Consider the following 24,923-nt stretch of genomic DNA (forward strand, 5'->3'; position numbering starts at 1 on the left):
CTATCATACTGTAAAAGGCAGGAAAAAGTTATAAACCTTCAAACAACCACCGGTCAAACAAATCTGTTTGTTTTGGCCTTGATGCACTTTTCTGCCGTCTGGAAGGAAACAGGTTGAACAGGTGATGGCAAGCGTGGAAATTGCTTTGAAAAAACTGCAACGGTGGGCACTTCCAGTCAGTCGTCAATTTCCATCAATGATTATGCCCACCTTTCGGCGAGTGCACAATGACGCAAAGCCTAAAAAAAATACACAAACTGAACACCGACTGAAGCAGATTTACGTCCGTCGATTGAGGTGAGTACAGACGGTCCTTCTCATTCTGTGTATTTTTACGAGGCTTTGCGTCATAGAGCATTTGCTGGAAATCCGGAAGCATTCTGGCCGAAAAGGTGGGCATCGTCATTGACGGGAATTGACGCTTGACGGACGTGCCCAACTCTGCCGAAGAATTTTCCAAGCAACAAGAGGTCCAGAAAAAGCGAAAAAAATAACATTGTAATGAATGGACGAAATTGTGACCTCTGCTCGCTTTAAGTCAAGTAAAAGGTACTAATTGACACCTTTGCACACAAAAATGATTTTTTTCAGAAAGAAGACTCTTGTGACTACAAATTACCCAAATATGATGGATGTTGAGGCAATATTCTGGGAACAGTGACAAATTATTCTGAGATTTTTAGAAAGCAGTTCCTCCCACTCCCCACTCTAGCTTTTTTTCCCCCCGCCACTCTAACGCAATACACACCAATGTTAAGAATATTTTTTCCCTCTCAACTTTGCTCACTCTATTTCCCCATTTGTGCAAGATGAATAACAACCATGGCAATTTTATCAATCAGAATCCTAATAATGCCAACTTTAATTGTCCCCGAATGACCGCGTTCTCCCCAATTGTGGGCACATCGATCAAGTGTGGCTTGAGCGTAGCCAATCAGCCACGGCGCTCTCTTCGCTGACCTAAAGCAAACACACTCAGGTTGGGGAAGTTTAAACAGGTGCCTGACCTGAGGTCCGACATTGTCTACCGCACGTTGACACACTGTGTCGTGTGTGAAAAGCCGTCAGAGGAAACGTGCAAAAGGTCAAATTATTTTATACAAGTTCATCTTGAGATTTTTAATGAAGATTTGGATGATCATTTCAATTGAGCGATTCTCTAAGTGTGGTACACATGCCAGCAGATGTACACAAAGAATCATACTGACTTAAATATTCAAGGTGTACAGTGGATTAAACGTTTTTTCCACACTAGTATGTTGGTTCAGTATAGTTCATTTTAATTTTTAATTGGGTAGAGTGAGGGAACAAATTAAAAAGATGGAGGCGGACAAGTGCAATAGTAACAGTTTGAAAATAGCACTTTATTAACTACTAGTACTTTATAAACACATACAATAATAACATAATTAAATAAAATGAAAAAAACAAACACTTTTTGACATTTTTTTTTATTCATATCAATGGGCTTTGTGCTTCTCCCTCTGGTGTGCATACCTTGGCCACCTGGGGGCAGTATAATCCATCCAAAGTCAAGTCACTCGAGCCCTTATGATTGTCCCTGCATTTGATTATTAGCATTTGATAATGGATAGCTAACATGCTACATGCTGAGTTCGACACCTGCGCTTTCGCACAGTGAGTCCTGCTGTTTGTGTCCAAAGTTAAAATGTGGAAAAACAAGGATCTAAAGAAGGATGTGGAGCGCGATGCATCATGACACAGCGGCCTTTCTCAGACCACACAATCAATGCAGAAGACTGAGAGACAAAAGGAAAGGAAGCTCGCGCTCCTCCGAGGTCACCAGGTGACATTTGTTTCACTGCTCAAACAAGCAAAGTTAGCACACAAATCATTTATTGACGTTTCCTAAATCCCTCGTTCCACAATAAAATCCCATCCGCGTTCAAGTGGAGTCTCACCAAATGACAACGTTTGGCTTGAGATAATTACAATTGGAGGCATGTAAACAGCAGTGCTAAGCTAACAAATGCTCGGGCAGTGTTGTGTCCCCTGACTGATTAGCCTACAAGCTACCTGAGGAAGACATCATGTAATCATTCACCGATATCACTGGAGATTAGAAGTTAAGCATTAACATTATTTGCCCACCCACACTTCCTTTACAGTAGTAGTTTTTTTTTTTTTTGGTGCACTCAGTTGTGGTTGGGAACCCAGCGGAAGCGGTATCCTCCATGTTGGGTGCCCGAGGTAAAGGCCCGGCCGTGAGGGAACACGCGTGTCCTTATTGTGCCGTGTTCTTTGACAGAAGTGCGAAAAGACGACGCGTCCTCTTCCGCCTCGCTGCTGCTTCCGTTGCTTACGAAGGTCTGCAGGCCCGAGAATGACCCGTACATGGGGATAGCGTCCGAGTCCCGTCGTGGCGTACTCGCCCCGACTGTGGCGCGTAGCACAGCATCGCAGCGCGTGCTGACGTCTCTCATGATCTCCTCCACTGAATCGGAGGACTCGCAGCTGTCGTCCAGTCGCTGTCTCTTGCAGGGACTTGTGGATTTACCACCGCAAGGCTTCGCCGGTTTGCTGATATCTGGTTCTCTGTCTGCCATTAGCTTCTAAAAGACAACGTTTGATTAGCCACATGCAAAGATGATGCTATAAACACATACAATAATAACGTAATTGTTTGTTTTGTTTTGTTTGTTTTTATTTTTTCATTTTTCCTTTCGGACAATCATAGAGACAATTTACAACATTCACTTTTCACATACAATTATACCCGAAAAGAAAAAAGGCTGACAGGATGAAGCCGAAGTTTATTAATTCCTGTTCCCAGAATGCAATAGGACGCAGATAATCAAAGTAGTAATTCGTCACATATAGTTGTGTGGATTATCAAGTTGTTGATTGATGCAAAAGTCTTCCCAATAGTTTTAATTAATTAATTGATTGATTGATTGATTGATTGATTGATTGATTGATTGATTGATTGATAAGTAATTCAATAAAATAGAATAAAACAAACAGTTTTTGACAAATGTTTTAATTCATATCAATGGGTTAATTTTAATTTTAATTTTAATTTTAATTTTAATTTTAATTTTAATTTTAATTTTAATTTTAATTTTTATTTTTATTTTTATTTTTATTTTTATTTTTATCTTTATCTTTATCTTTATCTTTATCTTTATTTTTATTTTTATTTTTATTTTTATTTTTATTTTTATTTTTATTTTTATTTTTATTTTTATTTTTATTTTTATTTTTATTTTTATTTTTAAATCAGTACTGCCGCAATGGAATTTTGAGTTAACTGTTTATTGAATTGATGTCAAGAGAGAAGCTATTGGAATGTCTGTTTTTAATATGCATAGTTTGATAGCACTGAATGAAGGAGCTGTACGAGGTGAGGACCAGGATGTGGAGGGTCCTAGATAATTTTGCCCGCCCTTGGCTTGGTTGCAAGACCTCAAGAGTGTTTTTTTTTGTGCTTTGAGAAACAAATTTAATTTGTTTTGTGGTCATCCCTCCTTCCCCAAAATGTAGGCTTTGTGATTTTTTAAAAATAAGAAAATAATAAATAATAATAATGTATTTTATGAAAAAAATGAGTTAAAAAGTAATTCAATAGAGTGCAAAAAAATCATTTGTGCATTATAATTTAATGCTGCAATCCAATTCACTGTGCTGCTCCTTCTGGTGTGCCTGCCTTGGCCACCGGGGGGCAGTATGATACAGTCATGGAGACACAAATGAAGAATAGTTCTTCTTCTATTACTACTTTAACTGATTCAGTAATATGCTATAATATTAGTTATTTGTTTTTGTAGACTTTTTTTGTAGTTGTTTTATGGGGGCTGTAACGGATTAATGGCATTTCCATTCATTCGTTTTAATAAATTGAATTGTGTGGGAGTGTCTCCCTTTAGCACAGATTTTCACCTGTTTGGATTGTATCCCCCCTGCAATGAATGGGGGTTCACTGCAGTGTAATGTGGTTTCTTCTCACTCACCTCCAGCACAGACGCCAGAAGCTTTGCTTGGCACGCAAGTTGCCTCAGGGGAAGGTCCCTCTCCTCAGATGGGTCACTTCTGTGCAAAGTCTCAGGCACCTGCTGGGAAGCACAGTGTGATCAGATATAGACCCAACGTCCACTAAATGCATTCATCAGGAAAAATGACTCAACCGATTTTCAATTTCCACAAACTCAGATTTTACCAATTCGGCATTAATTTCTCTATAATCCTCAATAAAGACCAACCTGGTGATTGAGCTCCAAATCTCGCCCAATTCGGGTTTGACCCGAGCTGAAGCCTGTCCAATGGGCACCATCCTCGGCATGTGTGCAGGAAGAATTAGGAGGCGCGAGGCTTTCCTCCGGAGGGAAGACATGCTGAGGGGTGAGGGGGGGTATGACGCAGCCCTGAAAGGGGACCAGCTCTGCAGGGGACAGGCTGCTCTCCAGAGTGGCTGGAGAATCTGACAGGAAGAGTGTTGGAATAGTTATGATAAAAGGCAACAATGGTCACGTTGAATACTTACACACGTTATTCTACACCCCAAAAATAAAATAAAATAAAACCAAAAATATAATATAATAGAGGAAATTTATGTCATTATTTGCTCTTCTCGTTTTACATTTATCCATTGATTCAAACCATTCCAACTTCAAAAATATTATCTTAATCAGGACATCTTGGGTATTACTTTCCACATTCCCAATTTTCTCAGAATTCTAAATTTTCCACCAAACAACAAATATATACACATGAAGTGAATGAGAACCTCAACTAATTTTACACTTTCCAATAACTCCCAAATTTCACACGTTTTGCAGTATTGTCCACAAGAAAATGTAGAATTTTAAAAGATAGCTTACAGTGTTAACGCCTCATCACGCTTTTCTTTTTCTTTTGGGTAATTCAAAACCATTCCCACGTCCATTTGTTGAGAACTCTTTTTATTTGATTTTTTTTACATTTCCTGAATTCCACACTTTTTTTTATTGTAAAATTCCTAAATTGTCTCAACTTGAAAAATTTAAGAGATTATTTTTTTACACATTTATTGAATTATTCAAACACTCCAACTTCAAACTAACTCATAAAGGATACTTTAGAAACTATTCTCATTCCCCAAATTATCAAATGTTGACAATATTTAAAAATAATAATAATTCTTATGCTTTCTACATCTCTTGACCCGATTCAAATAATTCCAACTTCGAGTGACAACACAACAATTGAGTTCCACGGCATCAGATTTTACCATTCACATGCAATTATTACAGAAATTGCATCGTGTTATCTTTGTTTTTCTTACCTGCAATGAAGTCCAATGCAAAATCGCCAAAGTCTTGCTCATCTCCATCAGATGCATTCAACTGTTGAGAAAAATCAACTTAATATGAAGAGCATACATTTAAAATGTGCAAACAGCAAAAAAAAAAACAAGTTATCTACCTGAATATCCCACAAGGCAGGGCAGTGTGGCTTTATGGATACACAAGCAATCATGTCTCAAGAGAATGAGTGTGATGCGTTCAGGGCAGTAGGACAATTTGCGAGCCTGCCTTACGAGGCTATTTGTGCAGGATTCCAGCACACCTTGTCAAACATTAACAGACTGGGGGTGATGCGCACCTGCATATCTGTCAGACTGCCACCTTATATTTGTTTTTGTTTTCTCTCTCCCTCTTTTATGATTATGTGCACAACAGTGACCAAAAAAGTGGCTATAAAAATAAATTACATTTTTTTTCTTACCTTTGAGCCGAGTGAGTCGCTCTCTTTTCTGGTGCAGTCTTCTAAATCATCCCATGCAATTGTTGGAAAGGCTTAAAAAAAAGAAAGAGAGAGAGAGAGAGAGAGAGAGAAATCACGAGTCATTCATTGTTAATTTGAGCGCATACATAGCAAAGTGGTGCCTATAAAGAACCTTGCTCAATGTTGCAGGGCAGCTCCACATAAACAGTGACCGGGCTGCTGCTTCTGGGCACTTTACCCTGCACCAACTGCATGGGAATATATTAGAATTCGAATCTGCGTTATTTGCCTCACATTTCGGCACCGTATATTCCATACCTTGTCGACATAGCGTAGGACCCTCCTTCCCCTGTGATACCCTGCACCAAACACGTTTCTTTCACCGCGCATCTTCATCCCTCTACCTCGGACTGCGCGATTTCCGGCTCATTTAAGGGCCAAATTCTCCCGGTGCATGGCGCGGATTCATTTTGTGGCCCAATCAAATTTAGGTATTAGGCTCGGTCTCTAAGGACCGAAGGCGTCCTCGGAGATTGAGCTGGAAGGGACTAACGGTCTTTTTGGGGCCTGGAGTGGGGAGTTGGGAGCGCGCGTAAATGGCGCCTTTGCAGCGGTTGAGGCAACCCCGCCCACCTGCGCTCCACTTTGTGCCAAATGCAACGCCTGAGGCGCACCAGTCTGTTATTAATTTACGGTCATTTTTACACTGAAGCCATAATAGCCTATCCCGTGCGTAATCGTGCGCACCTTTAATTGGAAGTAGTGTAAACAAAAAGACTAATTTTATAATTATTATCCTAAATTGCTATATCTTTTAGGAATGGATGCTGCACTTATGTCCCGTGCGTATATTTTATTTACGTGTATAGAAGAGAAAAGGAGTTCAAGGCCAATAGAAGTGGAAAAGGAAAAGGGCTATTAAAGACGACAGCTCGGCAAACACACTGTTGACAAATGCCTTTCCACGAGCAAACAAACAAGAGGAGAAATCCCTTCACGCTGAATGCACCTGTGTGGTCGACACTGTGTCAGCAGGTCGAACTGCCACGCGTAATGGATTAGCGAGATAGTGAGATAAAAAATAAATACATTTTAAACTCCGTAGGCGCATAGGTCACTGTGGAAGAATACAACACGAAATGAGAATGTTTACCACTACAACGATAATTTCATTAAAGTATTTAAGTCCGAATCACGAATATTTAATTACTTTTAAAACACTTCCGGGTGGGTTAAATAAATGTCCCTTAAAAGTGTTCTGCTTTAGGTGACATAGATGCCATCAAGCAAATAAATAAATAGGCTATTAAAAGTACTAGTAGAGCTAGTAAAACTCCTTTGATGAATTTTGTTTAGTCAGGTAATAAAAATGTGTTCAGACGGGCCTCAACTATTTTTAGAGGAAAGTCTTAAATCTTCTGGCTTATTATCTGATATAGTTAGTGTGTTTTTTTTGGGTTTTTTTTGTAATTGACTCGATAAGTTTTTTTTTACTTCTTCCTTGTCCCTTTTGGACATGTAAACTATTCATAATGATAACCATGTATTAAAAAAACAAAAAAACCCTTTTCTTTTAAATCTTTTTATTTTAATTGCAGTATTTCTGTTGCTGGTTTATATGTTCAATAAAGAAACAATTTGGTTTTGTAAAAAATAAAATGAAAAAAAGAATAGTTTTTTTTCTAGCTTCAATGACGTTCCAATTTCAGACATTAAAGTTTAGAAGCATAATGTTTCTTTAATTGTATGGAACTGGAGACAAATTTGGGTCATAATAATCCCAGAAATAAATGTTCAAATGACTCATTGATTCAGACAAACAACTTTTACTCCAAATTTCAATTTCAGAAATTAAAGTTTAAAAGCATAATTATTCTTTAATTGCATGAAACTCACATTGGGTCATAATAATCCCAGAGATAAATGTTCAAATGACTCATTGATTCAGACAAACAACTTTTACTCCAAATTCATTTTACATTTGCAAGGAACGTTTTACTGCATATTTTGGTCTGCTTCTTCATTGCAGACATCACAACACATGATGTGATAAACAATGACTCGAATCGAAAATACTGAAATAATATAAAAAGCATACAACAGTGTCACTGAGCCAAAGCGCATATTTTACATCAGAAAATCTCACACACCCAACCAAACAAAAATGTCACCAAAAGTATAAATACTGAAATAAAGATAATCTCATCTCATTTTACTCACAAATACTCAGTGTGAAATCTGAGTCTGTTTAGTTGAGCACAAACAGAGCTATTATTAACTAGCAACAAGTCGCTACACAGGTTAATCGTACCTTCTGGGAAGAGCATTTAATTGTTCTGCTTGTCACGACTTCACTGGCCTATATACACTGCTGTGCCAGTTTTGCAATCACTGTTCAATGTTTCAGTACTCTTAGCACCAATTGGTGTTCACTAAACTCAACAGCAGAGGCGTGCAAAGGGGGGAGCCAAGGGGGCAGTAACCCCTCCCCACGTCAAGCCTAAAAAATGTCTTAAATATCAACAACAATTTTCTAAATCCCCCTCCCAAAAGGTTTATATTTAAACTAAACATATGCATCCTGACTCAGTGACTCCCGGTTAAGTGCGGCCAGCAGCTTCAGATTGTCTCTGCACTCCCGAACCAGACCGCTGCCTGCTTTGTCGTTGTCGCTCCCCCACTCATCCTCCATCATGCTGTCCTGTAATTCTTCCTCTGGCTGGCAGCTGACATGTTCATCTTGGAGTAACTCCTGTGCGAGGCTCAACGCGCAGCTAGCGGTTAGAGACGGAACATACTTATTGAAGGCGTAGTCGGCCAGGCTCAGCTCGCACAACTTTCGGGCCAGGTTGCTGCAATGCTTCACAGGCCTGTTTGTGGCCTCCGTGCGGTTGGAGTGGTAGTCCAAGAAGAAGGCCAGGGTGGGCGCGCCAAGGCGGAAATGGAGGCGCAGCAGGATGAGACACTCCAGGTTGCAGAGCTGCTCCCTGGTGAAGGTGTCGCAGCACAGGGACAGGAGGTGACTGATGCTGGGGGAGCACACCTCCACCTGGGAAAGACACATTAACCCTCCTTCCATTCTCTCTAAAGTAGTGGTTCTCAAACTTTTTAGAACATGTAGACTATCGCTACCATGACCAACATTAGGGGCTGTATTTCCTTAGAGAGCATACGTGAACCATGGCTCCCATTTTTGTTGTTTGCCAATTGGTGGAGGGGGGTGGGGGGGGTAGATAGATAGATAGATAGATAGATAGATAGATAGATAGATAGATAGATAGATAGATAGATAGATAGATAGATAGATAGATAGATAGATAGAAAAGCCTGTGGTCTCATATTGAGAATGGACACGTGTGTATTCCAATACACATACCTTTTTGCTGGCAAGGAGCAGTGCCGTGACGCCCAAAAGCTGGAAGCAGTCGGCGGCCACCGGCGTGCAAGCCAAGAACCTGTCCATGATGTTGACGGTCAGGCAGCAACACTCAAAGGACAGGCGGAAGTGCTTGTGCAGCGGGATGAGCCAGCTGACCATCTTGCACCGCGCCTCGGCCGTCACCTATCAATTGATTGACTTTATGGAAGTTTAATTAATCTACGAACAAAATATACAAACATGCACTTGTTATTTGAGCACAAAATCCACCCCTGCATTTGAACGTACTTGTGGCTGGAGAGCAAGACTTTTGCACGGGTAAAACAGCGCTTCCCTCTCCTTTTCATTCCTGTAGCTGACGTCACCGTACTGGAGGTACCAGTTGGAAGTTTGCCCTGACGGGTCACCCACCGGTTTGTCCACACGCAGAGGTGATGAAGCTGCCCGTGTATAAGGCGTGATAGAACCTGCTAAATCGTCCTCGAAGCCGGAGTCACTCAATCTGGACACAAGTTTCTGCTTCCGGTACCGCTCGACCCGGACCCGTACGGAGTCACCCCCGTCCCGCTTCACGAGCACCATCTCCGGCGTGCGTCAAATGGACCTCAGCCCAGAACGAGGCCGGAGTTTAGTGTGCCCAGTGAAAGGTGAAAGAGGAGTCGCCCTTTCCCGGGGTCTTCCCCGCTTCACTCTCCTCGTTACCATGGCAACTATAGAGCCAGACGAAAACAATTGAACCTGCCTGTCGCAATTACCTCTTCACACATGGCCACCATATGTCAAACACTTAACCACTTAACATGGGTTGCCAAACTGACTGGGGGGAGAAATGATTAAAAAAATATATATAAATAATAATAATAATAATAATAATAATAATAATATAATATAAAGTAATAATGTTAAAACAAATCAAAATAATCTGTCACTATAAAAATATGTTCACACACAAAAATGACAGCGTTTTTATGAATGTTATTTCCACTATTAAATCGTTAGTTTTTAAATATGATGTCATGTTTATTTGGAAACGAAACTGTGTGTTGCGTTTTGCTGTAGTGGGCGGAACACGAAAGCTGCCTTGTCCCACCGCTACAAAACAGATCGTACACTTTCAAAACTCAATGCGAGAGCGGCGTTGAAAAAAACGCCTGCCCCAGAACCTAGCGTCAAGTATGTCCTTTATCCACATTTTAAAGGTACGGAAGTAACCTTTATAACTACGAAGTAGTAGCGCATTGCATTGTACTGTCGTTGGCGTACTGAAGAGCTGAATTACCTAACAAAAAGCAGGGCAAAACATAGCTAGCATTAGTTGCTAAGGGGTTAGCTAGATAGCTTAGCTTAGCTTAAGATGCTACACGGCTAACAGCAGCGTTAACCGTGATTGCCCATATAACGGTCCATTTGCAATAGGTGCTTTCGTGCACGTTTAGTGAGATTGTGAACCTTCAACTCGTGGAAAAAGAAGCGAAAGTCAGAAGTAGAAGTAGGTCGCACACGCTAGCATGCTAGTCCACGCTAACATCATGACATAACCTCTTGTAAGAAGTCTGTAGGAAAGCTTGGGACTGTTGGCTACGGCGGCATTTATTTCTCAAACGTCAACGTCTTTTGTGAGAGGTCAAAAAGATAGAGTTAAACACAAGGTTAGTTTTAGTACAAGTACAACACGCTGCATATCTTAAGTTAGGGGTGTCAAATATGTTGACATCGCATTGCTAAGCCACATACAAGTAATCATGTATACGTTGATTGATCTATTGCCTGCTTTATAGTTTTAGCTTTTAGCGCCCCATGGAGAACTCGGACAGGCACAACTGGGCAAGGCCAGGTAGCTGGGGAGCAGCTGCAGATGGCCGGAGGAACCAGGACCAGAGTAGAGGACAGCCCTTCAGAACGGATGGAGGACATCAAGGCAAGAAGAACCAGGGAGGTCCATACTGGGCCAGCCCCAAGAGGGGGGGACTCGGCCCCTTGGTTTATTCCCCAGGTGCCTTCCGAGGTGGCCACAGCCCCTTGCAGAGGGATGATTCACATCGGTTCTGGAGTCCGGAAAATAATGGCGGGACTCGAGAAGAGAACTGGAGAGAGCATATGCAACAACAGTGGGGCAAGAGTGTCCGTGATGGAGGTCCACATGAGGACAGGGATATATGGAGGAGGGATACCGCTGATGGAAATGCTCTTAATGCAGGTGGGATTTCAGAGTTTGTTTTAAAATATACGTTCGGGGATGCATTTGGAATGACGTTTGTCTGATTTCTTGTAGACTTTTATGCTCAAGGACCATTTTAATTTTTCAAATAAACAGATGGGCCAGGTGGTGGAAAAAAATAAAATATGAGCTAGGGCTGGGCGATTATATGATCGTAAATAGTCATCGTGATAAATAATGTTGATTGTGATCATCTGTAAGCATATTTACACCATCAGACGCCGAGGAAATGTTTGTGACAGCCAGTAAGAGTGAGACAAATTGAAGACGTAAACAAACAATGACCAAATGTGCTGTTAAATGCACAGCTTAGGTCGGTGTTATCCTCCGAAGTTGAAGCTGTTTTGACATGTAGCATTAGCAGTGCAAATGTGTTGTTTTTGCAAATAGCAATGGTGTACAGTACTGTTAACATATGTAGCATCATAACTTACAGGGATGTGATTTTTCCGCTAATTCGCGGAATTCTGCTTTTTTTATCTCCCCCCAAAAAAAAAATCCGATTTTTTTTTTTTTTTTTTTTTTAAGTAGTTCATTGTGTATGCACATGACTCCGACAGATAACATCTTCTGCTATAACAAAGACATTTGTGGTATGCTCTAATATGAGTTACTTTTCATTTGGTCATGATACAATTATTTGTTCATGAAATTTGAACTCTTCAACGTTATTTATGTGTTAACTTAGTAATCACATTAGTTAGATATGATGATATTCTCAGTGATAGTTTTTAAACGCAAAGGCAGTCCAATGTTTTTGAATGTGACTGATTTTGAGTTGACTAAAACTGCCATTTTATATGGGATAGTTCAATATACATTGAAAATTTATGCTGTTGTTTTGTCTATTTCTTTGTCATGCGGGTGCATTAAAAGTACTTAAAAACACGGACCTAGCTGGGTGCCAGCGGCCCCCAGACCCCCGGCTAAATTTTCAGATAATTTCACTTTGGTCAAATCACATCCCTGTAACTTAAAATTATTACATTTTAAGGAATCTGCATTATTCACGAGGAGGCAGTTTATTTTGTAAACTGTAAACTAGTTGACTACTATTTTACTTATATTGTACTCTTGAATAAAAATAAATAAATATTTTTTTGTTTTGTTTATCTTTTTCATTTTATGTGGCCACTGAGGCATAATTTGCTCACTCCTCCTTTAGACCATTTTCTAGATTTAAAGCTTCAAAAAAGCAATGCACTACCATTTTAATCATACCATTGTCATTTTTCTTTTGTTCCAAAAGGAAAACGACATAGGCGAAGAAACAAGGGCAGAAATTTTGCTGAAGAGGAACGGGACCTCGCAAGTGAAGAGTCCTCACTCTCAGCCAAAGATCTGCACGCTCTGCAACAGGCCGAGATGCGTCTAAGTAAAGATGACATACACTGTCTCAAGAAGGTACCACACACAACAACTTAGAAATTGTAAAAACTATACTCTTTCCTTCATGTTCTTGTAACTGTTGGAAATTCTTGGTTTGGATTCACAATTTTCAAAAATCTCTGCTCTTGTGTTAACCAGAAGTCCAACAGCAAGCCTAATGCACTTTACACCTGCGCCCTCTGCGACGTTCTCCTCGACTCCGTGTCTGATGCCAACAGGCACGTCCGAGACAAGCGGCACAAGCGGAGGCTCAGGGTAAGGAAAAATAGCCAGCGTTTGGTTACATGACCATGTTTTAAAGAATGGACAGCGCATCAGCCTTTTGTGGCTTGTACAACTGAATGTGGAAAATATTGCGTTTATGTCTGCAGGAGAAGAAAGAGCATGCGATGCTGACAGAGATCCTGCCTCCTGGCCCCGAGCATGTTCATGCATTGACTGCCGCTTTAGAGGCTGTCGCCCTCCAGCACGGAATGGATGATTGCGATGTAGAGAGGAGACGGTGTGTTGTGTCCCTAATGCAAGATCTGCTCCTGACCGTCCTGCCTGGTGAGCCACCTCACAAGTTGTTCACGACAATATTAATTTAGTTTCGAAGATGGCCGCAAATGGTGAATTTTTTCACCCCCTAAAAAAAAAAAAAATGTCATTCCCTTTATGGATAGTTTAAATTGTGACTACTGTATACCACAAACTATTATCCCAAAACACTTTCTCATTTCACACTTGTAACATTACCATTAAAAATAAATGGCTTGCGGATGATTGATTTTAAAACTGGGAGTACACTGACACTAGCTTATAACCTCTTTGCAAGCTTTAACAGTGCTAATTACTACTTTCCTATTAGCCAGTGCTAATTTGACAGCAAGACAATACACAAATACACCAGGAGGTGTGAATAGGTAAAAAAAAAAAAGAGTGAATCTGTGTATTTGTGAATGATGATCCACAAATAAGTGTACGGTAGTTTAAATGTAACTTATCTACAGCACAGTGTTGGTGCATGGCTGGTAACGGTATCACTTGTCTGCCAAATCTGTAGAGATCAGGCTTCGCTTTTATGGATCATCTTGCACTAAGTTTGGATTCAAGGATTCTGATGTCAACATCGACATACAGTACCCACCTCACGTGAGTAGCGCAGCGCCAATACTTGTGTGCACCCGAGAATGTGACATTTGCAGAATGCGCCATATCCGCACGCTGTCTTTTTATATTACATTTATGTTGTGTAAAGGCTTTGAAATGGAATGTATTCACAGATGCATCAGCCAGATGTCTTGTTGTCGGTCAAGGAGTGCCTCGCTGTGAGCCGTGAGTCACCTTTTTCTAAGTTCGGCCACAATAAAATCATCTTTTTTGTGGGGGGGGGGGGGGGGGGGGTTTATTCCATTTACTGATTTTCTTTGTCTGTCCTCAGCTCTTTTTGTTGATCTGGAAGCTGATTTTCATGCTCGTGTGCCTGTTGTCATCTGCAAAGAAAAGAAGAGGTGTGTAGCCCTGCAAGTTGTTTAGTCAGCAAATGTCTTGGCAATTAAAAAAAATCTCTTGTGCCCAACAAGTTTGCCATGAACTTGAGCAATAAAATGAGACAATAGAGCAAACTGACTCCACATGGTCATTAAACGAATTGTCCCCTCCTCCCTCACAGTGGTCTCCTCTGCAAAGTGAGCGCAGGGAATGAGAATGCGTTCCAAACCACCTCTTATCTAGCTTCCCTAGCCAAGCAGGAGCCTCTCCTCCCGCCATTGGTTCTTGGACTCCGACATTGGGCTAAGGTAACAAATGATTTGTTTCCAAAATAAGAGGGACACATGACACATGTCTTCATTTTGTATTTGCTGTAGATCTGTCAAATCGACCACGCGGACGAGGGTGGACTACCGCCGTATGTCTTCGCCCTCATGGTCATCTACTTTTTACAACAGCGCAAAGAGCCCCTCTTGCCAACGTATCTGAATCAAGCGGTTTGTAGTTCATTTTCAGACAGATGATCTTTTCACAATTAATTATAATGGGTGCCACTGTTGTGTTGTTTAGATCAAGACCTTTTCGCTGGGCAAGCTTTCAGACTTCAACCTCACGTGTGTAGAGGATGGATACATGCACTGGACTTGCACCACTTCAGCCAAAGATGCGCCACAGCCAGCAGAGGGCGCATGCATGAAGGGAAAGGTAACATTCACGTTGGCGTTTTCCCCATCCATCCATTTCTATACAATTTCTACTCATCTGGATTATCCCCGTTGACTTTGGCCAAAAGGCTCACTTCATCTTGGAGTGCTTGCCTGTCATTCACAGGACGACTGTGAATGGCGTTAAATGTATGAATCACGCACTACCAACGGTTCAACAGGAGGACGTATTCTTAGGCCGCTGCTCAAACTACTTCATTGTGCTCAGTTTGTAACCTCAAAACGTTATGTCACTAACTTAACTACAGACCGGCTGTGTGAAGCTTTCTTTTGAAAATTAAATGTGACTTTCTTCTGAAAGTGAAACTTGTGTTTACCTTTCAGGTTCCACTGGTTTTCCAGAGCCCTCGTCCCCCAGTGGAAATCGGCCTTCTCTGGGTCGAAATGCTCCGCTTCTATTCCCTGGAGTTCAATATGTCCGACAATGTGGTCAGCGTACGGACCAGTGCTGTCCTCTCCCGGGAGTTAAAAGACTGGCCCAAGAAACGCATAGCTGTGGAGGGTAAGCAGGAGGCTCGATTTGAATTGTGTATGTGTGAACACCCAACATGTATGTCCATTTCTGTGGGTTATAGACCCTTTTGCTGTCAAGAGGAACGTGGCCCGCACTGTTAACAGCCAGCAAATGTATGAATACATCCTCCATTGCCTCAAAACAACGTACAAGTACTTCGCACTGCCCCCCAACATGCCAGCAGCCAATCTCAAGATGGCAGCTTCATGCGCAAAGGAGTCAAGTGAGGGGAAGGTGGGCCTGTCAGAGTTGAGTCAGCTGAGCATTCAATCCCAAGGCGAATGTGAAGAAAACGGCCCCGACGACTCTGATTGCATCATTGAGGAAGAGGAGGAAATTGAGGAAGGCAGCGACTCTGACGGGGAGAAGGAAAAGGTGGACTTGGGGAAAAGTAGCTTCTCTGAGGAAGAGGAGGACGAAGATGCTGAGGCGCACGGCCGACGTCACTTGGACAGCTTCACCACGGAGGATGAGGAGATTTTCCCTGTGGATGAGATCTCGGGGGAGGAGCTTTTGTCTGATGAGGAAGCTCCAGATTTGGACACACCTGGCTCAAATGAGGAAGATGAAGAGGAACTGGCAACTGTTGTCGCCTCACCTCCGTGCTTACAGGACGCTGTTGAAAATGAGCTCCCAGAAAATAAAACCCACATGCAGACCACAAGGTCATATCAATTCAGCAAGTTTGCTTTCACCAGAGGAAAGGTAGGTTTATTATTATTTTTACTGTCAAACATACAGTGGATGTAAAGTCTACACAATTGTTTAAAGGGCAGATTTTTGTGATAAAAAAAGAAAAATATATATTTTTAATATTGGAAGTAAAAGTAAACAACTCAGATGACGTGGTTCTAAAAGTGTACACACCCTCTTATAACAGGGAATGTGGCAACTTTCTTAATTAACCGCTCATATTCAGACTCGTGTTAAATGGGAGTCAGCATAAACCTGCCGCCATTTAAAGTACCTCCGATCAACTCCTACTAAAGTTAAGGTGTTTCTTTACGTGAGCATCCTACTAATATTTCCCTTTCCTCCCACCCAGTCCCACTTGGTTGTGTGCAGCTTGTGCAAGCGTGATGGCCACTTGAAGAAAGATTGTCCAGAGGATTTCAAGAAGGTGGAGTTGCAGCCTTTGCCCCCAATGACGCCGGACTTTCTCAGTGTGCTTGACCAAGTCTGTGAGCAGTGTTTCGGTGAGTGCAAACTCTTCACTTGTCAATAATATTGTGGCGAATGATGTGAGGAAAAACAAGCAGTTGCTCTTCTGTTTGTATCGCGCGGCAGCATGAGCTTCAAGGGGAAGTCAAATAAAAAAAAAAAAATTTTTTTTAAATTATTATGTACTATGCATGTAAACGAGGCATTCTGTTTAATAATTGCGCTTGTGGAATATGAATTACGCAGCAAAGTCCACCATTTTTTTTGCCATCTCAGGGGGCAGCCATTTTGCCACTTGCTGATAATAAATAAATAATTATTAGTTATTTATGACCTTTTGCATACATGTGCATTTTCACTTAAATAAATGTACTTGTGTCAAGAGTGACTTTTTAATTAATTATTATTATTTTTTGTATTATTTATTTATTTATTTTTACAATAAGCTTTCAGTTTGAACGAGAAGTGTGATGTGTGCCTCTTTCCAGTGGACTTTGCCCCAGATGACTTGGAAGTGGCTGTCCGAGAGTGCATCCTTCAAGATCTCGAGGCCTTTGTCAGGCGACAGTTCCCTGGTGAAGTTTAAACCACAATCCGCAGTTTATCCTGAAAACATTTCTGCCATGTACTTTACACCTCAATTATTTATTCCTTTATTTTGTGGGCAGGTGCTCGTTTGCAGCTGTTTGGATCTTCCAAAAATGGTTTTGGCTTCAGGCAGAGTGACCTCGACATCTGTATGGTGCGAGAGGGCCAGGACAGCATGGATGTATGTCATCTTGTTGTCATATTTACATGGTGTGCATGTAAAACAGTGTTAGTGGCTGGAGAGTAAGCGATGAGAAAGTTTCATCTTGCGATTAGAATGTCAGCGAGCACTTTTTGGTTGCTACCAACCAAAATTAATTTTGTGGCATGCTAAACGGTGGCTGACTGGTTAGCACGTCCGCCTCCCAGTGCAGAGGACGTGAGATCGAGTCCGGTCTTCGGCCTTCCTGAGTGGAGTTTGCATGTTCTCCCCCGTGCTTGCGTGGGTTTTCACCGGGTACTCCGGTTTCCTCCCACATTCCAAAAAACATGCATGGCAGGTTAATTGAACACTCCAAATTGGTTGTTTGTCTCTGTGTGCCCTGCGATTGGCTGGCAACCAGTTCAGGGTGTACCCCGCCTACTGCCCGAAGCCAGCTGGGATAGGCTCCAGCACCCCCGCGACCCTTGTGAGGAAAAGCGGTCAAGAAAATGGATGGATGGATGGCATGCTAAACCCCATGAATTGACTGTTTTGATGTTACTAAATTGCTTCCACACTCCTATAAGTATGCCAAACTACAAAAATATGACATGACTTTCCCTTTGTCTCGTCAGGATGCTGACTGCATCAATATAATTGAGCGACTTGCAAAGCTTCTGAGGAAACACCCTGGTAAAAAGCAATTCATCCTCATTCAAGTTGTACGTGCTAAATGTATTCTTTTTCAATTTTTTTGAGTGTCTCATCGTGTTCTCTGTCCTCAAAGATTTGAGGAACATACTGCCGATTACCACAGCCAAAGTCCCCATTGTGAAGTTCTACCATATCCGCACTGGTCTGGAGGGAGACATAAGCCTGTACAATAGACTGGTAGGACGTTGGCAGCAATTTTGATTCCTGCTGAAATATAAATTACACACAATTAGAGATTTGGTTTCACCCACAGGCTCTACACAACACGCGCCTGCTGGCGTTATACGCCGCCATAGACAGGAGAGTGAAGATCCTCTGTTATGTCATGAAGGTGTTTGCCAAGGTCCGTATGCTACCGAGAGAGCACACGCCGTCATTGAAATGTTGCCGTTTTTGCATCATTGCGCTGGCGTTTAATTCCAGATGTGTGACATTGGGGATGCTTCGCGTGGCAGTCTCTCATCTTACGCCTACACCCTTATGGTTCTCTTCTTCCTCCAGCAGAGGGATCCACCTCTTATACCTGTGCTACAGGAGGTACATTTCAGCAAAAATTCTGAATGAGAAATAAATGTGTTGCTAAACAAACTAGCAATGAATAAAGCAGATGTTTAAGTTCATATGGTTTGGTTAAACATACAACTTGTAATTATTTTGCTACCACCACAGCTAACACTTGTAACTTAAATTTTCTGTTCAGCGGCTAATAACAAAACTTTGGCTCTACTGCTTGTGTTTTTGCAGCTTTATGACGGCGACAAGAAGCCTGAGGTGTTAGCGGATGGCTGGAATGTGTATTTCTTTGACGATTTAAAAGCACTAGTCAGTATCTTGTGTACAATCAGTTGTATCTGCTTTCTATGTCGCTAACTTCATTGTCGCTCGACCCCGCAGCCCAGTCGGTGGCCGCAGTACGGGAAGAACACGGAGACGGTGGGAGAACTGTGGCTCGGCCTCCTGCGCTTCTACACGGAGGAGTTTGACTTTAAAGAGTATGTGGTGTGCACCCGCCAGAAAGCCCGTCTCACCACCTTCAACAAGCAGTGGACGTCCAAATACATCGTCATTGAAGGTCAGTGGGTGTCACAGTAGTTTGCATTTGTACTAATTATATTTGGAAAATAATAGAAGATGCCTTTGGTGGTGTGAAGGAACTGCTGAAATGAAACAAATAATTACTATTTGTAAAAATATGTAATTTACCTGAGCTGTGAATTTGTGTTTTTGACTGTTGACTCTTTTGCAGATCCATTTGACCTCAATCACAATCTGGGTGCTGGTCTGTCCAGGAAAAGTAAGGTTCTTTTTTTTCCTGATAATCATCTTTTGTTTATGTTGTCTCTCAAATGTGCTTGTTGTTTATTATCATGAATCCAGTGACCAATTTCATCATGAAGGCTTTCATCAATGGCAGAACTGTGTTTGGCACGCCCGTGAAGGTGTTTCCTCCTGAGTACCCCAGTAAGATGGTTGGTATTAGCTAATTCAATCTTCAAGTCAAATGATATTAAACAAAAAAAGAATGTTCTTAACTAAACATGAACATGGCAAAATAAAGATTAGTCTCTTCTTTCATCAGGAAAAAGTATATTTGTATCCGTTTCTTTTTTTTTTTGCAGCAAATAGCATCAGAATATAGCTAAATTACATCATTATTCACATTCCTGGTGAAAACACTTCCAAAAAGAGCTTGTTGCAACATGGCCCTGGCTGATCTCTTATACTCTGCTGCCACCTGCTGGCTGTTTTTTGTTGTTGTTGTAATAACTACCATTGCTTTAAGCCACCTCTTTATGTCAGAAGCTGCATCAAAGCGTACGCTCTTGCATAAAGAACATAAAAGTACCCCCCCCCCCCCCCCCCAAAAAAAAAAACAAAAAACGTGACAATATGTTCTATGAAGCCCCACTAGTCAAAATACTGTATTCTGGTTAATATTGCATTAGTGAGTGAATATGAGTAAATATGAATTAAGCAGCAAAATCCAGCAGTTTTCATCAATATCAGAAGGCGGCCATTTTGTCACTTGCTGTCGAGGGAACACGACATCACAGTTCCTCAGGTCTCACGTACCAACCAATCACAGCTCAGCTTCAGAAAGCAGGTGAGCTGTGATTGGTCGTTGCCTGAGCCCTGAGCAACTATGATGTCATCTTCATTCTACAGCAAGTGGCAAAATGGCCGCCCCCTGAGATGCATAAAAACAACTGGATTTTGCTTCATAACTCATATTCTACAAATGTAATATTAATCAGATTATCATGTTTAGACTAGTGTGATCACATATAATAAATTATTATCAAGAAATATTAAGGTTGACTTCCTTCCCCTCTTTAACTATTCGTCCGAGACCAGCTATTTAGCTTAGTCAATAATCTTTGTTAAAGTCTGAAGAACGTTTCATTATTCTTTGTTCATTACAGTTAGAGGAAATGTGTAAGAGGTTTACTGCAAATATTTGCCCACCTGCCAACTCAAATTTGTCTCCACATCCCCCAGGAGTACTTTTTTGATCCCCAAGTCCTCACCGAGGGAGAAGTGGCCCCCAACGACCGCTGCTGCCGCATCTGTGGCAAGATAGGTCACTTCATGAAAGACTGCCCCATGCGCAGGAAGTGAGTGTCCTCGGTCACGGGCTAGAAAGTGAAACGACCGGTACACAAGTGTTGTTCTGCGTCACGCAGGTCCAGGCACAGGCACGACTCGGATAGAAGGCTGGACGGCATGCGCGAGCGAGTGGACATGGGGGAGGACCCGGCGTCCAGTTACAAAAGTGAACACTGGAGGAGGTGGGACGCTCCGGAGCCGCGCTGCTGCTTCCTGTGTGGATCCAGCGCTCACATCAAGAAGGACTGTCAGCTGTACAGAGGCCCCACAGGTTCACGACATCTTTTTTTTCCCCCCTGTAAGGGATACTGCACTGTTTTTCATGGTACTACAGAGGAATGTGAGGAAGGCGACCTCAAGTGGACAAAAATAATACCAGCAACTCGCATGCATGTTAAATAAATCGATATTTATCTGTGGGAATACTCGAGTCTAAAAACATTAGTTACATCCCCATCCTTAACCATTACCGTTGGAGAGCATTCACATTTTTTTCTATCTTGTCTGACAGGAAATATGAAAATGGAAAACTTCCCATCACCCTCATCGGGCCTCTTGAGGAATTTTAGAGAGAAACAAGTAAGAATTTAGTTTTAAGTCAGTAAATGAGATGTACACATTTTTTTAACATTGTTTTTACAGATCTGTTGAATTTCCCTTCTCTAGGGTTCACCAAAAGATGAGAACAAAAGGCATCACCATGTGATGCTAAGTCCACAAGCAGGTAGGACTGTGTCTACAGTATTTAAAATCCTGAATTACATTGACGTTAGTTGTAGAACCCAAGATCAATCCCCGCAGAAACTTTGCAGAGGGAGAGGATCAATAAGACCGTCTGGTGTTTAATTGTTCCTCTCAACTTTAGAAGTTAGTTTAAGTTAGAATGTGAATGTGAGCGTAGCTACATCCATCAAAAATGTGACCCGCTCAGCAAAATGAGTCACCGTGACCCATAATTCAAAATTTAGGTTTTGACGTAATCAAAAAACAGAATTCGCTGTTGAAAGTCAAACAATGTGACTGAAAAAATCTCTGGCTTTTAAAAAAAACATCTTCTCTACTTGTGGTTCAGGCAGTTTAGCTACCCGCAATTTGGTTCGCTCCAGTCACAGGAAGAGCGGAAGTGGAGTGAGCGGTGGCCACACAGACCCCCTTGAGGTTCGACTTGTGTCCAGGCAGATGGCGCCCCGCCCCACAAAGCCTGTCAGTCTGAACAAGGACTGTCGGACTGACGGGAAGGAGCCCATTTAAAGCCAAAGCCAGGACGCCTTGACTTGAAGCCATCTTGGGCCTTTTTTTAAGTTCTTTTTTTTTTTCCCCCTCTTCAGAGGTTTTTTATTTCAAATTTTCATTTTAACAGGGACATGCAATCAGGATTGTTTTTTAACTAAATTCTATAAATCTGGAGAAATGGTAAGCTAACATGATTTTGGTCTGGCCAATGAAAGCATGCGATATTGATTCTATTCATTTTGTACAGTCCTGAAAGTGTTGGACATGCGCTTGCTAATTTCTTTATTTATATTGATGTTTCAATAATGAAACAAACTTAACTTTTACCTGGCCATGTTTCTTTTTTAAGGATTTTATTTAAATGTTTTAAACATTTGTCCTTTGCACTGATGCCCACAAAAGCCCATTTCCCATCTGCTTTAAAGTCGCCAACAAACAGCTTTCTCTGTGTAGATGTGTATATATTTGAGGATCATTGTTTCATTTTAAGAGACTGCTGCTCCACTTACAGTCATGTGAGAAAATTAGGACACCCTATGAAAGTGTCTTTTTGTTTTTTAAACTTATTTGGACATATGGACAAGTAATATCAATGTAATTTTAACAATGCTGAGGAATCTGAGTTCTATAGCAATCAAAAATGAAGATTTAAAAAGTGCAATTTCTGAGGAGGAATAAATTAGGACATCGCACGTCCCAGTTAAAATGGCTGTAATCACACACAGGTGTATCATGTATCAGGAGGGTCGCCCTGTTTAAACCTCGGACTTTTAAAGCCCCACTAATTAACTTTTCAACCTCCAATACACATTTTCATAATTCTGCTGATCAAACGTTGACTTACAGCTAGATAAATAAAATCTTTAGCTTTCCAGCTCACAAAAAAAATTATTACGCTAATGTTAGCTATCAGAAATGTGCATGGTAGCACGCAACACTCTATTGTGTGCTAGCTTGTTTACGAGTGCTAGTGAAAGCATCCCGGGAAGGGAGGTGGGAGTGCGGGTGTTTACAATAAAGAAGGTAAGAGCACAACCAACTATTTCTGTTAACATACTTTAGAAACAGTGCTGTATAAAGAATTTTTTTTTTTTAAAATAGCCACCCTAAACAATGTAATTCAGTCCAACTTCAGGCGCCTGGGACGTCCGGATTTCATGGCAATATGCGCTGTAAACACCATTAGGCATATCATTTATACATGTATTTAAGGCAAGTTGTAAAATGTCTGAAGTCCTTTTGTTTATGTTTAACAAATTTAAAACATAATAAATCATGTTGTTTCTACTAAGTACTGTCTCAAAACGTTCTCCAATATCGATACTTTAAATGTATAGGATCGTATTCTGAGAAACGTTTCTTGGGAGGAGCAATATGGCGGCCTCGCGACTTCAAAAGTTTTGGCCTATTGGCTATTCAGTAATATATACAGATCAGTGTGTGCCTCGGACTGTTGAAGTGAGGGAGCAACATGGTCTGAGACTCTCGAAAAGAAATTAAGGCTGCATACGAGTCTAGTTAGGAATTTAAAAAGATATCAAGGGAATTCGACCTCAGCCATTCCTCCATATCAAAATGTGTTTACAAATGGAGGACATTTAAAACAAGTGCCGCCATGACCCGTAAGTGCCGCCATGACCCGACGTGGCCATTCAAGCTCAAGTTCAACCAAAAAGCCAAATTCATCAGAGACTACACAAGTTTGACTTTTGTGGGAGTACACAAGGTTTCAGAGAGAACCCAGGCAAATGATTGAAAAGAGGAGGGTGTCCTAATTTTTTCCTCCATTGAAATACACTTTTTTTTTATTCGTATCTTTCGTGTGACGACAAGAATAATTTGTGAAATACAATTAAATCACTTTCTTTTTCTAGAAATAAAACCAAGATTTGACATTGTTATGTGAACTTTTATTAATAAAAAGTTTACTATTTAATGGGGTGTCCAGTTTCTTTCCACCTGACTGTATTTTATAAACAAAACATGCAGGCCCAACTGCCCTCATCCTTTGGAACACAAGCTTATTAAAATGGTGGAAATGGACGCGATCAATTCTAAAGGCCTACATTTAGAGTGTAAATGATCTGACTCGAAGGTACACTTGTGTTGACATGGAAGCCACGCATTGTGTGAGGGTCCACACCCTCAATTAATGTTGCTGCTAATAAAAATAAAATAAAAAATGCTTGTCACTATAGACCAGAGGTGGACAAGTTCGGTCCTCAAGAGCAACCATCCAGCCTGTTTTCCATGTTTCCCCACTAACACACCTGATTCGTGATCAGGATCGTTATCAGGCTTCTGCAAAGCTTGCTGACGAGCTGATCATTAGATCCAGCTGTGCTGGAAGAGGGCGACATGGAAAAAAGGCTGGATAGGGGCTCTCGAGGACCGAATTTGGCCACCCCTGCTTTAGACTGTCTGGCTTTATTGGGGTTGTGATATTAGATTGGATTTTTATTAAAGAACGTGGTTGGTATTGTGAGCTATTATGTTTTGTTTTGAATATGACAACCTTTATTGTTTCTTTTGTGTCAGACTTGACTGGTTGATGTTAGTGTGCCGTTGATTGGCCCAGACCTGACAGGTTTTTGGCTTTGCAGTCCATTTCATTCATTAAATACAAACCAAATTCCATCCGTTTCCTGAAATGTTTTCTGTTCCGGGGCAGTGTTCTTGATTACAGCTGCATTCATATACAGCTGCATCGCAATATCATTTTTATTTCAATGTTGAGATCTATCTTAAAGTCCTAACCCTAGTTTCAAACCCTAATTTTGAACCCTTATCCTTGTTTGAAGTTTACAACATCCCTCTAGAGTACAGTTCTATTAACAACAGGACTAAGCAAGGACTGTCTTCTCTGTACACCATCACTTGTCACTATTATATTTCAATAATAAGCACACAAAAAAATTCGACCACATCAAATTACTTTTTTTATTATTTTTTTTTTTTTTTACATAATCATAGGTCTGGTAATCACTAATTATATTTCATGGCTGGAGCCTCACCTTACAAGAGGCTGACGTCTTCCTACTACGGATGCCCAAAGG

General features: G+C 41.2%; 3 protein-coding genes across 3 annotated transcripts; 1 reads left to right on the forward strand and 2 right to left on the reverse strand.

The window, feature by feature from the left end:
* Positions 1-2,156: 2,156 nt before the first annotated feature.
* Positions 2,157-6,126, reverse strand: mcidas (multiciliate differentiation and DNA synthesis associated cell cycle protein). Its single transcript, XM_077560967.1, has 7 exons — positions 6,043-6,126; positions 5,897-5,972; positions 5,725-5,795; positions 5,282-5,342; positions 4,221-4,438; positions 3,972-4,070; positions 2,157-2,573 (listed from the first exon to the last, which is right to left on the reverse strand). Exons 1-7 carry the CDS (start codon positions 6,118-6,120, stop codon positions 2,157-2,159), a joined length of 1,020 nt encoding a protein of 339 aa, XP_077417093.1. The 5' UTR covers positions 6,121-6,126.
* A 1,604-nt stretch (positions 6,127-7,730) lies between these two features.
* ccno (cyclin O) lies at positions 7,731-9,723 on the reverse strand. Its single transcript, XM_077562007.1, has 3 exons — positions 9,392-9,723; positions 9,101-9,286; positions 7,731-8,773 (listed from the first exon to the last, which is right to left on the reverse strand). The coding sequence occupies exons 1-3, from the start codon at positions 9,683-9,685 to the stop codon at positions 8,291-8,293; spliced, it is 963 nt and encodes a 320-aa protein (XP_077418133.1). The 5' UTR covers positions 9,686-9,723; the 3' UTR covers positions 7,731-8,290.
* Positions 9,724-10,195: 472 nt separating this feature from the next.
* On the forward strand, positions 10,196-24,504 carry tut7 (terminal uridylyl transferase 7). Its single transcript, XM_077561623.1, has 29 exons — positions 10,196-10,302; positions 10,882-11,300; positions 12,571-12,725; positions 12,849-12,965; positions 13,082-13,259; positions 13,756-13,844; positions 13,976-14,027; positions 14,134-14,203; positions 14,365-14,491; positions 14,561-14,680; positions 14,754-14,888; positions 15,233-15,410; positions 15,484-16,127; positions 16,468-16,618; positions 17,072-17,158; positions 17,252-17,352; positions 17,949-18,006; positions 18,101-18,204; positions 18,281-18,370; positions 18,451-18,564; positions 18,772-18,849; positions 18,922-19,099; positions 19,274-19,321; positions 19,405-19,496; positions 20,527-20,642; positions 20,712-20,905; positions 21,146-21,213; positions 21,301-21,358; positions 21,707-24,504. The coding sequence occupies exons 2-29, from the start codon at positions 10,901-10,903 to the stop codon at positions 21,883-21,885; spliced, it is 3,981 nt and encodes a 1,326-aa protein (XP_077417749.1). The 5' UTR covers positions 10,196-10,302; positions 10,882-10,900; the 3' UTR covers positions 21,886-24,504.
* The last annotated feature ends 419 nt before the right edge of the window (positions 24,505-24,923 follow it).

Source organism: Vanacampus margaritifer, chromosome 3, assembly GCF_051991255.1.
Source record: "Vanacampus margaritifer isolate UIUO_Vmar chromosome 3, RoL_Vmar_1.0, whole genome shotgun sequence".
In the NCBI taxonomy this organism is placed as follows: domain Eukaryota; kingdom Metazoa; phylum Chordata; class Actinopteri; order Syngnathiformes; family Syngnathidae; genus Vanacampus; species Vanacampus margaritifer.